Source organism: Filicampus tigris, chromosome 8 (assembly GCF_054856515.1).
Source record: "Filicampus tigris isolate MCC_2025a chromosome 8, RoL_Ftig_1.0, whole genome shotgun sequence".
NCBI classification, from domain to species: domain Eukaryota; kingdom Metazoa; phylum Chordata; class Actinopteri; order Syngnathiformes; family Syngnathidae; genus Filicampus; species Filicampus tigris.
In genome coordinates this window covers 8,277,778-8,294,469 of record NC_141224.1, presented here as the reverse complement: position 1 = coordinate 8,294,469, position 16,692 = coordinate 8,277,778, and the positions used below count along the sequence as shown (strand labels likewise).

Genomic DNA, 16,692 nt, shown 5'->3' with positions numbered 1-16,692 from the left:
TAAGTCGACGGGTAGCGATAACAAGATGCACATCCGCACTCATCTGAAGCTCCTCCGAGGACGAGCTTGGCGACTCTCTACCTCTTTTTTCCCCCCCTCGCGCTCGCTCTCTGAGGTTTTTGTTGTTGTCTTTCTCTCTGGTGGATGAGCTCTGGAAGCTCATGCATTTTTATTGCCATCTGGAGAATACCAACAGGTCTTAACAAGAGAGCTCTTGCCGGGGAAACGCTTGACTCGCAGTCGACTCCTTTGACTGCCTGCTCCCAAGTGTGTGCCTGTGTGTGTACATTAGAAGTGGCAATCATGGAGCTACTTGCGATAGCAGGCTATAATGATATTTGACCGATATCATCGAAATACAGTGGTAACTTGCCTTATGAGTACCGTAGCTTGTTTCCGGTTTTTTTTCTTTCTTAATTGAACTTGAGAGTCATTTGGTAGATGCCAGCAGCCAACTTCGCATCCAGCCTCCATCACAGGCTCCAACGCTAAGCCTTATTTTGGCGGCGGCCCTCCCAGAACTGCCCTTGTATATTCATGATATAATACAATGAATTTCAATGATTACTTCTTTTTTTATTTTTTTTTTTTAGCATATTTTTTTTCAAGACTTTAATAAAACATTCATTCTGTGTAGTTACTTTTTTGCATGTTATTTTTTTGTTGTATAAAATCTAACCACTTTAGCATCTAAAATTTTCTGAGCTGTGTATCTTGTTTGAGCCGTCCCTCATAGAAGGATTTCACCTGACGCACAAAATATGTGTGCTGTGCAGTAAAAAGTAGAAAAAACTCATAATATTGAATATTATGTATTTAAAATTACAATGATCCCAAAAAAAACTATGTGTTAATTTCATCATATTTATTTATTTATTTATTAAATTTGGCCAGTCAACTCTGGGTGGCCCAACACAGTCATCAGGTCACTGTACCCTGAATCAGTTCAACTGGTTTGGTTTATGGTTACATAAAACAAAGTTACAATACTTTAATTGCAGTAAAATTATACTTGTTAATCACCCGCTTAAAAAATAAAGGTGGTCCACACTTTCTTTATTATCACAGTCAAGACTGTGTAATAATCAAATTTACTTGACTTTTGCTTCTTTCGTCAATCATCTGTTCAAAACAACGTTCATTTTCGAAAGTTGCTGCCTCTTCATTCAGTAAAATAAAGTAACAGTAACAATATTGTGCAGTTGCTTCACTAGACTAATAGTGAGAGAAAATATACTTTTATTGACTAAATAAAAACAAAGCTAATTTTCAAAAGGTTGTCACCGCTTGGTTCAACACAAAGTTACAATAATGTGGTATTGAATTTGCTTCACTACTCGATCATTTGCTTAAAATATAGCATACCATTTCCAAAGTTGTCACCACTAACACAAAATATCAACGATCCAGTGACGCATTTGCTCGACACTTATTGTTTGACTGAAGTGAGCTATAAGTATGCCGCCATTTGTGTTATATTTGGGCTTTTTTAGTTTTGTTTTCTCAGCGTTTCTGTGTCTGTCTCGTCAATGATTTGTGTCCACCTGCCTGCATTCCACACTCTAGTGTTGGCCAATCAGCTCCCTCCTACCTTGTGTGTCTCGTCCAGGTGTTTCTCGTTGTCTCGTCAGTATACTTGTATTTAAGTTCCTGGTTTTCGTTCAGCCCTCGTCGGATCATGGTCTCTGTCATGTTTTTTTTGTTCCTCCCGGTATGTTGTTTTGGTTCTCGAGTGTTTCTTTACTACTTTGAGTTTTGGACTTTTCAAGATTTGTTTGTACTGGTTTTTGGTTAGTAAATATTTTCTTCAGGTCCTCCATCCCGAAACCATGACAATTTGGTTCATTAAAAAAAGGGAACGAAAGCATGATGATGAATTTGATTGACTAGACTACTAAATCTTTTGCCAGTCATTTGCTGAAAAGATAACTTCCATTTTCCAACGTTTCCATGTCAACATATAGTAACAATAGTCTGATGTGGATTTCACGAGATTCACAACAGAGTAAAGGCACATTTGTCAATCGTTTGCTCAAAACAAAGGGCAATTTCGAAGGTTGTCGGCACTTTGTTCATTAACTGAAAGTAATGATAGCGTGGTGTGGAACTTGCTTCACTAGACTGCTAGCGAGTGAAAAACTTTTTTTTTTTGTCGGACGCCTGCTCAAAACATAACCTTCATTTTTCAGTGTTTCTAGTCTACATGGTTGATTAACACAAAGTAACCACAGTCCAACCAGGTTCGCAATGATGAAAAGACATTTTCCTCACTCATTTGCTTAAAACGTAACCTACATTTCCAAAGGGTGTCACCACTCGGTTCATTAAAACAAAGCAACAACACGCCGGTCAGGTGTTACTTCCTTCCCACTCGGGCCAAATGGTCCGTAGACTGAGGCGCTAAGCCGTGAGGAATACTAAGCATCCCGTCCGGTCCCCCCTTACTAACCACTCCCGCCTCTTTTATGATGTGCGGCTCCCATTGGGGTGCGAGGGGGGGGGGGGGGGGGGCGGTGTATAGCAAGGTGAGCGGGAGTCGCGCTCGTCACGGCTGCACGCCTGCGACAAACATTAGTCGCTGCTAATGACGGCATCGTGACGGCGTGCAAGTCCCAGCGCCATATGGCAAATTGCCATAACAATATCCTGCCAGTTATTAATCAGGATTTTTTTGTTTTTTTCGCCGTGTGCTGTGATAATTGGAATAATTAGGAGCTGGAGCAGGCACCGGGATGCCATGGAAAGAAAAGAAATCCATCTCGTGACGGGAGGGGAGGGGAGGGTGGGGCAATGCGGGTGTGGTCCTTGTAGTTTGTGTCTTTTATTTTGTGGATTCTGCTTGCCTTTCAAAATAAAGTGCAAGTCAAATGCAACTGTGGTCATATGAGATAAAGCATTTTCCGTGAAATTGTCTCGAAAGTAGCACAAAATTTTGATTTGGGTGACCACCACAGGTCAAGAAATTTTGACTACTGTTTTTTTTTTCCTTACGATTGTCAATTGTCTGTTCCAAACAAGAATTCATTTGAGGCGGTCGTTGCCACTTGGTTTATGAACACAACGTAACGGTAGTAAAATGAACTCGATCTACTGCAGCGAAAATGTACTTTTTAAATTTACAGTATTTCCTTCTCTGTGTTGTGTCAGTTTTATAGTAAACTTTAGGGGTAACAAATAAACAGCTTGAAGCAAGCACACTGGGCTTCTTATGAATCGTATTTTTGTGTCCTCAAAGTGATTTTACAAAAGTCTCCCATTTTTTGACAGCCAGAGAGTGAGAAGATGTATGAAGAAATACTTTAAAAAGCGGGTTGTGATGAGTTCCATTGAGTTTTAAGAAGTTTAAGTCTGTTCCAATACGTTTTATATGCGTTTCAAGATTGTGGGAGGGATCAATAGATAAACTTATGGCGGGTGGGTCTGGAATGTATCCAATGCAATAAACTTCCTTGCACTACGCTTGGCACCTCAATGGAAGGCGGCCAAAAGAAGGTACGGTTATTTTCCATTTTGACAATGGAAAAGCTATTCATTTGGTGCTAAATCAAAAAGTGTAGTGCGAAAGGTGTCACACAGACACATGTTTGTGATGCGTGCTGTAACGCGCACATTGAAGTGGAGGAGGAAGGGGGTTGGTGCTGTCATTTCACACAGTTTATGAAGGTAAAAATGACAAAAAACATCTGCTTTTGTGACCGTAAAGCCCCCCCGAGCGTAGTCCTTAATTGTGAGTGTCTCCACCCGGGCCAGGCTGAGGTGGAGTAGGATGGAGAAAATGAGAGGAAAATGAGGTCATGGCTGAAATTAGAAAACATGAGGAATGCTTAGTGCAGATTTCAGTTTGGTGACTTTTTTTGTGCGTCTATAATCAAGTCAGACATACCAACATTACATTGATATACAGTAATAAGCAGTACTTTATGTCATTGATTTATAGCTAATAATAAATTAATTAATAATAAATAATAAGTTAGAGGTTTTTTTATCATTACGGAAAAAAACAGTTGATTGAGATGTCTGGATTAGGAAAATTTGTTAAATAAGTACCACAAAAATAAAAATTATGTATTTTCATAATATATATATATATATATATATATATATATATATATATATATATATATATATATATATATATATGACTATCTATCATGTTTTTTTGGTCCAATACCAGTAGAAGTACTCAACTCTTGAGAAGTCACTGATACCGATACCAAGTACCCATACCACTGCATACCTTAACTTGCTTAATCCAAATAATCAATTGACTCAACTTGAAATTTCGTGGGGAGTCCACTTCACTTGCTTGTTTTTTGCCACACTAAATTGGGACTTGCTTGAAGCTTACACATACTGAATGCAATTTACTCCCAGCACTCGTGGCAACCCGTGGCCCACCAGCTCCACCAGTAGAGTAATCTACTTGCATATTAACTATATGGTGCAGTTACGGATACTTTGCGCTAATGAACGTCCCGACAGTTTGATATGTTCTTTGAAAAAGTCTTCACTTTTATTTGCCTTCAAACTGTTGTCACACACATACGCGAACCCAGAAGCGCACGCACGCACACACACAGGAATGAGTTCACTCTGAGCCTGTGATTTGCACGCAGGCCTCAGAGGACACACTAATGTATCCAAATGTATTTACAACAGATGTTGCATTTTATTTTTCACGATAACGAAAACAAAAAAAAAGAGAAGAAAACATTTTGGCATTTTTTTTAATTTATTTTACTTCATTAAGGCCAAGTTTGTCTTCTTGCCTCCTCCTTGAGGTCGCAGAGCCGTATGGTGAGAGAAGTGCGCCACCTAATGGCAGCACGCGTCCGCGGTTTTAATGCGTGTGGACAGTAGAGGATTGACGTTCACATCCACACTGAACACGTCTATGATATGTACAGTCGTTAGGAATACAGGCAAAAAAATTTTTTAATTAAAAAATAATAATAATGAAATTCAAGTTTATCATATGGTCATATTTTGTATGTACTTCTTGGATATTTAGTAAAATTCAAGTGAGTAAAATCTGTATTTTATTCATTAAAATACAAATAACCGGCGAATAATATAGTTGGTATCATTTTTTTTTTTAATCAAAATTTGTAGTGAACAATATTTTCAGCATTCGTGCTTTTTTTTATTCAATTAAGTTATATATAGTAGTTGCCCATATAATTGTCAGTATTTCATTTCAAGTTAGCAGTTGATGTGATTTTTCCTTTTTTTTTATTCCAATTAAATCACTAACATATAGACTACTAATTACATTAAATTAAAATTAAATGTATTCAAGAAATATGATTCTCTGTCTATAATGCTGTCAATATTTATATTTAAATCAAATTAGAATGAGTAATCCATTATGGTCAGTATTTTTTAATTTAAATTAGAATTAGGAGTGCATAATATTTGTATTTGGTATCTAAATGACATAACAGCAAAGCATAATATGGTCAGTATTTCTTTTATTAAAATAAGATTACTGTTTAAATTTGGATTAACTTGTTCATAAATGAAATTAGTAGACAACACTATTAATTTGTCCATATTTATTCAAATTTAATACTTTTAAATGTACATTTTGATCTTAAATTACATTATAGACTTTTTAAAGTTGTTATTATGTCACATTGTGATGATTTTGGATAGTCTGGAGGAGTCCGGGGGTGCGCAGCAGCATCAGACAATTGGTCTGGATGTCAAAGGGGGGTACGTGAACATTAACAGAGCCCTGCACTCCCTCTGTGGTGATCACTCTTCCTCCGCCCCCCCCCCTTCCTTTTCTCAAACACCCTCCAGTGCAGGCAGTGGGTGAGAAAGAGGAAGAAGATGAGTGATTTTTCAATAAAAATGACAATAGACGCTTCCTTCTCCTCCTCCTTCACACTTTGATTGATCTGGGCTCTGGCGTGTGGTGATTGATTGGATGGCCTGCGGAACTACTTCTTCTTGGTGGCGTTTGTCAGCGACTTGTCATTGATCGCATGTTTTATTGTAAAGCGCACTTCATTAGCGACACGCAGAGATTTATCCGTGTGGCGTCTTGAAGTAAAGACACTGGCAACAAAGTTTGGCAGATGAGACGCCAAGATGATGATGATTATGCTGATTATGGGGGTTACACTTCATGTCATCACCAAGGGGACTAAGACACGCAAGAATCCATTAAAAGTCCAAAACGAGGTAGGGAAGTAGTTAGGTGGATACTGTACGCCAGGGGTGCCAAAGTCTGGCCCTCAAGAGCCCCTATCCAGCCTGTTTTAGGTGTACTGTATCCCTATTCCAACACACCTGATTCAAATGACAAGCTCATCAGCAAGGTTTGCAAAAGCCAGATAACGATAACCATCTTAAATATCATTAATTTATCACTCACCTCGGGCACTGTGCCAGCAGCATTTAAGACCGCTGTTATTCGATCTCTACTTAAGCGACCAAACCTCGATCCGGAGAACCTCAGTAATTAAAGGCCGGTTTCAAATCTCCCGTTTATTGGGAAAATTTGTCGTATAGTCGTAGCGCAACAGCTTAATGACTATATGGCCGCTAATAATCGATGTTAACTTCTTCAGTCAGGAATTAAAGCCGACCACTCTAGCGAGAAGGCCCTTGCTAAAGTGACTAAAGATCTTCTCCTAGCTATGGACTTGGTGCTGCTTTTGACACTGTCGATCATCACATACTATTAGAACGCCTTGAAACGTGTGTTCTGTGTTGGTATTATATCTCAGGCTCATCACTTTTTTGGTTTATTTCTTACCTCTCAGAGAGGACGCGCCATGTCATTAATCGCAATGCGACTTCTGAATTTTGTAATGTTACATGTGGAGTCCCGCAGGGATCCGTACTTGGACCTCTATTGTTTAGCATCTACATGCTTCCGCTTGGTGATATTATACGTAAATATAACATTAGTTTTCACTGTTCTGCTGATGATACCCAATTATATATGCCGCTGGAAACAACAAACCCGCGTAGAGGCGTGCCTTGCCGAGATTAAACCGTGGCTTTTTAACTCAGATAAAACCAAGATGTTGATTATTGGCCCTGCTTGTCATCTGCACCTATTTAAAGGGAAATCAACAAAAACACATTTTTCTCAAGAATAGATTTCCAGCAGTCCTACTAGTTGAAACACGGCATTCTGATTGATATTGCGTTTGTGGAATATGAGTTAAGCAGCAAAATCCACCTCTTTTTAGCCATCTCACGGTCCATTTTGTCACTTCAGTCAACTAAAAATGACATCACAACTGCTCAGGGCTCAAGTAACAACCAATCACGGCTTAGCTTCAGAAAACAGGTCAGCCGTGATTGGTCGTTACCTGAGCCCTGAGCAGTTGTGATGTCATTTTCAGTCCACAGAAGTGACAAAATGGCCTCCCCCAGAGATGTCTAAAAATGGGTGGATTAACTCTCCTTCCACAAATGCAATATTTATCAGAATGCCTTGTTACTAGTAGGCTTGCATAGAACATACTCTTGAAAAAATATGTTTGGGTTGACTTCCCCTTTAAGATTAGACAAGAGTCAGGATGGGGATGGACACCAAAGGCTGGTGGTTATTATCTGATTGTTATTTATCTGAGGCTGTACTTTTTATGGGACCTGTGTGTGCAAAAGGCTACAACCATCAAGGCCTACACTACACTCGCCTCCTAACTAGCCAAGTACTGTATCTAAGTGGCATTTAGCATCAGGACATATGGTGCTGGGGTTAAAAAAAAAAACAAGCCGGGATAAAGAGTCCAACCCCTACGGAGTCACTTTCATCTTCATTAGGACTCAACTCTCACTTCGTGTTGGCCACCCCACTTGCTCAATGCAGACAAATGAGCGTCAAGTGATAGCCACGCGTGCGCCGCTACCTCCACTTCGGCTGTCTCATCCATATTCACACTGGCAGAACAAGTGACATATGGTCGCTCCTCGCGCTACACACACTCTAAACGAGAGCTACCAATCCGGAATTGGATTTAACACTCCAATTCCCCACTGACCAACAAGGCCGACTCAATTATCGGAACACACACGCACTCAGAACACACACTTACTGGTGTAATCCAATTAGACCATGATGAAGATGATGATTCTGTGTGTGTGCGCGTGTGAAAAAGAGTTTACCTGAGATGTCTATATTTACAAAGATAATAATGCTCAATTTTGATTGACACTGTCAGAGAAGTACAGTAGGGAGGCAGGCAAGTAGGTAAGCGCCCGTACAAACACATATTTTTCAAGCAGGCATATTTTTCTATTTCGGAAGGTAGGTGGTTGGGTGGGTCATTTTTACCTAAGTAGATGGGTAGGTAGCAAGGGAGAAAGTAGGTAGATTGGAGTGGGTAAGTATATAATGTACACAATACATTAGGTACAGTCATACCTACCTACCACATAGATCGATTGATAGATATGCAGTTTGTAGTGATGGGAAAATTAAGCTTCATGAAGCATTTCTATGTTTACTGCAAGCACGGCGGCACAACTGATTTGACTGCCCAAAAAGTGTTGAAGGCTATCTTGCTTTTATACATCAAGATGTCTCTCCTAATTTTGAGGTTTTTGGAGGACATGCGGACGAAGTTACATTCAATTTATATGATAATACGGTGCCACAAGTTTTGTCGCCTAACAAGTGGTCTGGAGACACAGGGGAGCAGTCTTCCGGGATAGTGTTGGAATCCGGTAGCCAAACAAACAACAGGCAGCGGGGGTCGCACTACATAGATGGATTTCATGGCAATCGTAATCGTTCATCTCGACTCAAAATGCTTCCGTTTGCTCTTACACACTCCTGTGTTTTAGCTAGGTATAGTCACAGGCCATTCGATTGTTTTGAATTTGAAACAAATTGTCATTTTTTGCCCACTTTTTGAAGTCTTTAAAATGTCATAACTTCCTTAATTCTTAACACATTGACCAAATTCAAACACTGTTTTGTTCCTTTATTCAAGCTCTTTTATGTGGCATTGGTCTTGCTGATTAAAAAAAGATTCGAATTTTTGTGGTCACGTAGGGGCCTACCTAGTGGTTATTATTTTAGATGACTGCATGTAAATAACATTTTAAAAAATCATATTCCAGTATGTTGTAACAAATGTACTGGGTCCTTTAGTTAGGTGTCGCTAACTAGTGATGTCATAGGCTGGCGCATTTGTGTAGGTTGCCGCCCTGCCTCCCCGCTAGTTGGTAGCCAGACTTCGAAGGAGATGGACGTATGTTTGCAGTCCCACTGTTTTTGCTGGTCAACCATTTTGGTGACGCAAGGTGAAGTGCGGAAGAATCTGCTTTGTCATGTATGATTTAGCGGACCTGCTACCGGGCTTGTTTTTTTTGTGTGTGTGAATAAACGACGGGCTTTTTTTGATATCCCAGCATTGGCGTGGATGTGTACTTTTCTTGCCCTAACTGACTAACTAACTAACTAACCCGAAACGTTACAATGTATCTTTACAAATTCAACACACACACACACACACACACTCAAGACCCACGCCGGATGACAAACAAACAAACAAAATCAAACAAAGCCATCTTACCAGTGCGTCGAGTTAGGGGAGTCATCCCATGCCTGTTGCTGTAACAGTATCCAAAAGGCGAGGCCACCGGGACCCCCCAGGAGACCCTCCCGGGGGAGCCATTAAGCTTCTGCTTCGGTAGCATCAGCCGCTAAGGGAAAGGAGGAAACTCACGGGAGAAGCGGCGCAACGGAGGCACGACACGCTCGGAACACCTGTCACCCCCAACACTAATGAGACACACAATTAGCAATTAGCAACGCGTTCTGTAAGCGATAATACCTACCGAGCGTACACATACACCAGCGGCCGTTCGCCAGGTCTCGATCCATGCTGGTATGAAACCAGACACACACCAAAAAAGAAAACAAACATAAAAAACATCTTGCTACAGTGCTACGATTCACTCACTAGCTGGATAGCATAAGGATGCCACATGAGTAAAATTAGTTTTACTAGTTCGATGAGTATTTATATACTGTACTGTAGTGTTTTTGGGCTATACGTATACAGGTGCTCACAAATATTTTTAAAAGTCTGTTTCAAGTGCATTTATATAAATTGAAATGAGATAGGAAATAGCAGGTCGGGTCCTGTCCGGGGGCTTGACAGGCCATTAAGCATGCTGGAGTGGTAAAAGTATCAAATAAAAACATTTAGATATTTGGTCTCTCAATAAATTTTTTTTATTATTTTTTGCAATAAACTGGGCTTCACTACATGTACACTATATGAATACTATTAATTGAACATCCCCCAACACACACACACACAAACGTTAGAATTGCCTGTAGTATTTGTTTAATCAACCATGAATATACCACAGACTATGATCCCAAAACACTTTGTAATACGATTTCAAACTCATCTTACATTATCCTTAAAAATTGATAGCTTAATGATTATTTGATTTGGAAAAAAATGCTCCGGAGGATTGTGTATACAATGCGCATGTGGTTAAGACTCCGTGAAACATCTGCTAACAATCCAGGCTAAACTCAGACACTGACCAACATTAAAAGAGCTTAGAACAGTTTAAATGCATTATTTATAAAAGGACAATGTGTACAATTCAGTGCCATCTAGTGGTCAATTAATAGATGCAATGGCCCAAGATGGAAGCGCGTGCATTTAGAAGCACACGCACTAAGGTGCCTCCGAGAAACCACACGTCGCAAGCCTACCAGCAATTTCTTCAGCAGAGGGACAAGAAAAATGTCATCACAAACAACTTCTAGTATTCCCTCAAGTCGTGAAGTAATTGCATTGCATTTGCTACACATGGAGTAGTCATGATGCTTAGGACCTACTTTCGCTAAGCTTGTCTCCTTCGAGTATCCGTAGCGCAAAGATGGCAGCGAAACATGGCCGCCTCCTGTAGGGGAGGCGCGCCCTACCTAATATAATTAGAGATTATTTCACCTGAAGTGTTTTCCACCTGTGCCCGATGACAAGGCAATATGAGCTAAAGCTCATGCTACATTTCCGTTTATTAGCTTTTACTGTATGAAAAACCTCTCTTACCATCTTGGCTCACCATTTCATACTCAAAGAAGCACATGGCCCTGATTTGCAATGACAACTAAAAAAAAAAAAACATTAATAGAACATAGCGCAAGGGGAATAGCTTGTTTTGGATAATTATTAGCATTGTTGTTGTCACTGGCTACTAATTACAAGCTGGGAGGTGAGGGGCCTCCTCCAAGGCCAACAAGGATGCTGGGCACGTCCCTGCGGTGGCACCAGCCCTGTCCCTCACCGCCACTATTAGCTTGGCGTTAGCTCCACTTGCCAGCCGCTATTAGCCTGGGTATTAGTGTTGTACAAGCTCAGCACTGCCTGGATGACTGCTCTTTTGGGAGACTGAAACGGTAATAATAATAATTACACCATGTAAAGGACAAGGCCTTCAGGTGCTATGGTGAACAACACGCTAGAAATTATAGCGATATTGAATGGTCATATAAGTAGTAAAAATTCATACCTATGTAAGTATATGACACTGAACTATATCTAACAGAGTAACTAGCTACGCTAGCACGCCTTTTTAGCATGCTAACTCGCAACAAATTACTACATTAGTCGGCCAGCTAATAAAATGTAGGATATAGATCATTTTTTCTACAGTAGGTAGATAGGTAGGTCGGTATTCAATTGGGGACTAGGTAATAGGAAGGTGGGTAGTGGTAAATGGGATCCATATGTAGTAGGGTAGTTTAGTATGTATGTAGTAGTAGGTTGATTGGCTGGTAGATAGGTTGGCAAGCAAGTGGGATCTCTAAAGTACATTGCAGGTAGGTAGATAGGTAAGTACAGTAAGTATGTAGAAGGTAGGTCACTTGTTTGGTCAGTCAATAGGTAGGTAGGTAGGTAGGTCGGTTGATATGTAATTGGGGACTAGGTAGCAGGAACATAAAAGTGTAAAGTAAGTAGGTATGAATTAGGGTTAACTGTTAGGGATAGTAGTAGGTAAGTGTGTAGTAGATAGGCCAGTTGTTTGCTCAGTAAATAGGTAGGTATGCAGGAGGGAACACGGTAGTAGTTAGGTAGATAGGTAAGTATAGAGTGGGTAGGTCGGACGGTCGGTTTGTAGGTGTGTGTTGTAGGTCGTATATAGGTACCGGTAGTCTGCTAGATCGTAAATAGGTGGGTTTGTAGGTAGGTAGTAGGTAGACAGGTAAGGGCGGCTGTGGTTCAGTTGGTAGAGTGTGTTGTCCAGTACCGGGAGGGTCGGTGATTCAATTCCTGACTCTGACTGATTGCTGCTGAAGTGTCCATTGAACCCTAAATTGCCTCCAGGTCTGCAGTGTCAATGAGAAACTTCTCAACTGCCTTACCTGATTAAACAAAGGAAATTGTCTATTATTAAGTAGACAGCACAGTCAGTAAGTGTGTGTAGTTGGTAGGAGGTTGGTGGATGGATAATGGATTGGTCATTGTTAAGTACGGTAGGTATATGGGTAGATATGTAGCTAGCACAAGCAGGCAGGCACATCTGTTAAATCATCTTGTCCCTTCCCCTTAGAAATGCCGGTTCATGAGAACAGAGTCGTGTCCCAATTCTCTGTAATCATTAGGGGTAGGGTCAGAAACAGGGGGCGCATGGCCCTACAGCACGAAGACAAACCCCGACCTCCCTAGATTCTACACACGCCCCCTCAGCAACCAATAAAAATTGTCTCCGGAAATGAGGACATCAACGAACGAGAAGATGCGGGAAACACATAAATGTAAGTAATATTTATTGCGTATTCATAGTAGTGACGCGTGGTTTCAGCAAGGCATGCGAAATTGGAGGACGGCATGGTGGAAATGAATGAACAAGTGTCGCGTCTGTTTCTGACACAACCAACATCTTCAGCTGCCCAAAGAAGGTAAAGGGGGAGGGGAGAGACTAAGCTAAAGGGTTAAAGAGGAAGTAATGAGATTGGGCCTTAGTCTTTATTGGTTACACTTTAACTTTTGTTTGAACCTTGCTCATATTCTCTACGAAACTCATTCTATGTTGCTAGCCTAGTTAGCTTAGCTAGCTGGGGTTGCAGGATAGTAACCCGGCCTCCTGTCAAGTAGCGTAATGTTACTATTTTTGGAGGGTGTACGAGCTGACAACAGTGTGACATAAGTTTACAGATAATTCAAGGACATTACTTGTACCTCGCCTAGTTAGCTTCGCTGACTACGTTTGTTAGCACCACTGTTATAAACTCAGCCTCAGGTTAGTAGCATAAGTTTAGCATTTGATTAATTTAGGGATAACACAAGTAAATATTTCGTCTAATCTGCGCGCACACACACTTATACACACTTAACTGCCTGTCATGGTCCCAGTGGTGTTGAGTTCAGGCGTCATGGGAGTTCCCAATTTTCCAGCTCACACAGCAGAACGGCCCAGTGAGAGAACTGCATGAGTGACATGATGCCCAATGCTTGTTTGCACACACAAATGCAAGCGGTGAGGTTTTTAGGGCTGAGCAAGCAATGTGAATTTGACTTTTATTGGACTCTGTGGATTATTTCCAGTTGTTGTGTTCATTTCTATTGTGAAAGGTGGCGGTTTTCATGAATCACTGGAGCCATCACATTAATTATAGCACACATAAATGTGCCTGACTGAGGATACTGTGGACTTAGGTTTTTTTTTCTTTGTTTTATTTCAACTCTAGACCTAAAACAGACAAACATGTTGTGCATTTAAGCAAACCATTTTGTCTTATTAATTAAAGTCCCCTATCTTAATAGTGACACTTAATAGTGTGCCTGGTCGCAGTTACCATGAATAACTTGCAAACAACAATCAATCGCATAAAAGACGTTTGTGCATGACAAGTCTAGGATTTTATCTCATTCAGTGCTGTGGATGTTTACATTGGTCAACTGGAATCCAACCATGTACTGCCACTGATGTATATCAAGTACGTAAAACACACGTTTACAATAATACGAACACGTTTAAACACATATATTGAACACAAATTTTCAAATTCAAATATGTTAAACTAATCTCAAACTAAACAAGAGTACCGCCATCTATTGGTCGAAAGCAGTATTACAATACACCCAACATACAGGAGAGTTGGTCTAAAATTGAGTTCGCAACTGTAAAAAATAAAATACACAAAATGAACAGGCCACAAACCTAGAACCTGCGCATGGAGTGGGGTTTACTGTATACAAGTCTTGAGTATTTGAGTACATTAATCACCCAGATGATCAAAACAGACTGGATTTTAGGTGACAAGTGAGCCCAAGCACGTCTGGACTAGCATAGCCTGAGTAAGTCCACCTTGATGAGGTGAACGTAGGCATGACTTTCATTCTTCCTCCCTCAACGTGTTGTTTAGTGCATTGTTCATCAGGCCCGGTTCGCTCCATTAACACGGCAGCGTCGAGGTGACTTTAGCTGCTAATGAAAAACAGATGTGTCCGTTTAATAGTCTTAATAGTGTGTGTGTGTGTGCCTCATTAAATCAGGAGGCCTGATGGTGATGAGAAGCGGTTAATGAATGAAGACAGACGTGTTTAGCGGCTTGTTGGATCTATCATCTCCAGGTTTAGTGAGCTATTGAATGACGGGCTGGTCACTGCCTCAAATTCAGCCGGCTTGACGGGCAGCGGTGGCTCTCTGGTTTCCTTCATTTGATAAAGCGCTGATTCAGCAGCAGGGAGGGGCAGGAGGTTAACTGCCCCAACACATGCATTCATACATGAGCTTCTATGGCCCACAACTTACACCCAGTCACTCACCACGCAGACAAGCTAATAGTTAGCTAGTTAACACACAGCCGCTTAACTAAGCAAACAACAGCCAATTAGAATCTCATTCGCTGAGACGCCCACATCACTCACCAGAACTCGTCCCTTCCACAAGCCTGCTTTTTAAAGCCACTCAGTCACAGATTGCAATTTATAACGTGAGTGGACAAACTATTAGTTACAGCTTACATGAACTTTGTTATTGTATTGTGTGTTGGTAATGTTGTTAAAAAAAAAATACATCATTACTTTTCCTATTACTTCATTAATCGATGGGATGATTGGAAGAACGCTGTAATCGAAAAATACCCCAAAGCTGCAGCTCTAAATGTGATTACTCAGTAAGCTGCAGTAAAAGGTCCAACTTTTTAGCTCATCACTTTTGTTTGTTTTTTTGACATATAATCTTCTTTTGTTTGTTCTTTATTTTAATAAAGTGCCATATGTTCATCATGACACGGTTGTGGGGAGCTGCAGCAGTGAATTGTGGGAAAACGACAGGTGCTATCAGCTCCCGGCTGAATAGAAACATGATTAGATTGAAAACTTATGAGCCGCCTTGGGGAAGGAGGGGAGAGGGAGGGGATTTGGGGGGCTGCCATTGGAGGGTAGGAGGTATACAGGTAATAATTCCACATGCACAACCTACCATCTAGTTGTCCATAAATGGAATTGCAACAAAAACAGAAATAAATGCAAAGACAATTCAATACTATGTAACAAAAATTGGTCATGAAATTAAATAGGTATGATATTATCATTCCAATTTACCTTTAAAGAAATAAATAAATAGAGCTCTAGAATGATTTATATTATTTCAGTTTAAAAAAAGATAGAGGAGAAAAAATGTAAATGTTTTTGTATTATTGATGTATATTTATTATACATACTTTCAGATTAGTACGTAATCAGTTCATAATGCACTATTTTACATTGTATTTAACAAATTCATATGTTAACAAATGTATAATGGTATACACTTTATTCATTTCATGATGTAAATAATCTCAGAGGGTTCCACAATTATTAATAATATTCCAAACAATCAATATCATTTCAAACATTTTCCCCACATTTTAATTCAAGCTTCCAAAATGTTTTGTCTTTAATTAAAATCATATCTATTAAATTTTACCCTCCCAAAAATGTATACAAGCTTTATAAGGTCAATTCATTGGGTACACAATCACAGACATTTTCACGCTGTTCAAAAATCATGTATAGTAATGTTTTCAGATAGTAATAATAATGATAAAACCATTAAATATTGTATATATTTTTACACTTAGTTCTGACTATTTATACAGTACCACAACGGATCTACTCCAACTCCGAGACGGAAGGATGCCGAGGATGACTATGTACACACACGTACCTCAGTATGATGCGCTTGGACTGAACTCCTCCCCACCTCCCTTCCACAAGTGCTGCGACATTTGCATTAGTCCCTCTCGACCACTAGGTGTCAGCAGTGCACCACTTACTAATTTACCTGCTTGCGTCCAATCGTCTGTGCTCAGGAACGTTAGCTTTTTAAAATGCACGTTGGACAGGTCATTCGAATATTAGGTTTAAATAAATAAATAAATAAATACAAAGAAAAAATGAATAACAGTTATATATGTGTGTATATATTGGTATATTGAAAGTGTTTTTGACTTTTCGGGCATTTTTTGAGGCATTTGACATTAGGAGTGCATGACTTTTGAGGCGTTTGACTTTTGGGACATTCAACTTTAGCCCATTTGACTTTGGGCACTTTTGACGTCTGGAGTGTGTAACTTTTGCAACGTTTTGAGGTGATGGAATTTCGAGGTGTGTGACTAAGGATGTTGGATTTGTGGCGTTTGACTTTTGAGGTATTTGACTTTTGTGTTGTTTGACAATGGCGGTACTGTATTTGACTTTTGTCTTT

General features: G+C 40.1%; 1 protein-coding gene across 4 annotated transcripts in view; it reads right to left on the bottom strand.

Annotated features, from left to right (window-relative positions):
- LOC147143338 (uncharacterized) overlaps window positions 1-9,835 on the bottom strand; it is a 91,296-nt gene extending 81,461 nt beyond the window's left edge. For 3 of the 4 annotated variants that reach the window (XR_015087857.1, XR_015087858.1, XR_015087856.1), the window contains exon 1: window positions 9,546-9,748. Coding sequence is in view for 1 of the 4 variants with exons in the window: in XM_086038359.1 (XP_085894485.1) it covers window positions 9,546-9,669 (124 nt within the window). In the remaining 3 variants the exon portion in view is untranslated. Of the gene's footprint in view, window positions 1-9,545; window positions 9,749-9,810 lie in introns of those variants that run through there. The other variant, XM_086038359.1, reaches the window with a different exon arrangement.
- Window positions 9,836-16,692: the final 6,857 nt, after the last annotated feature.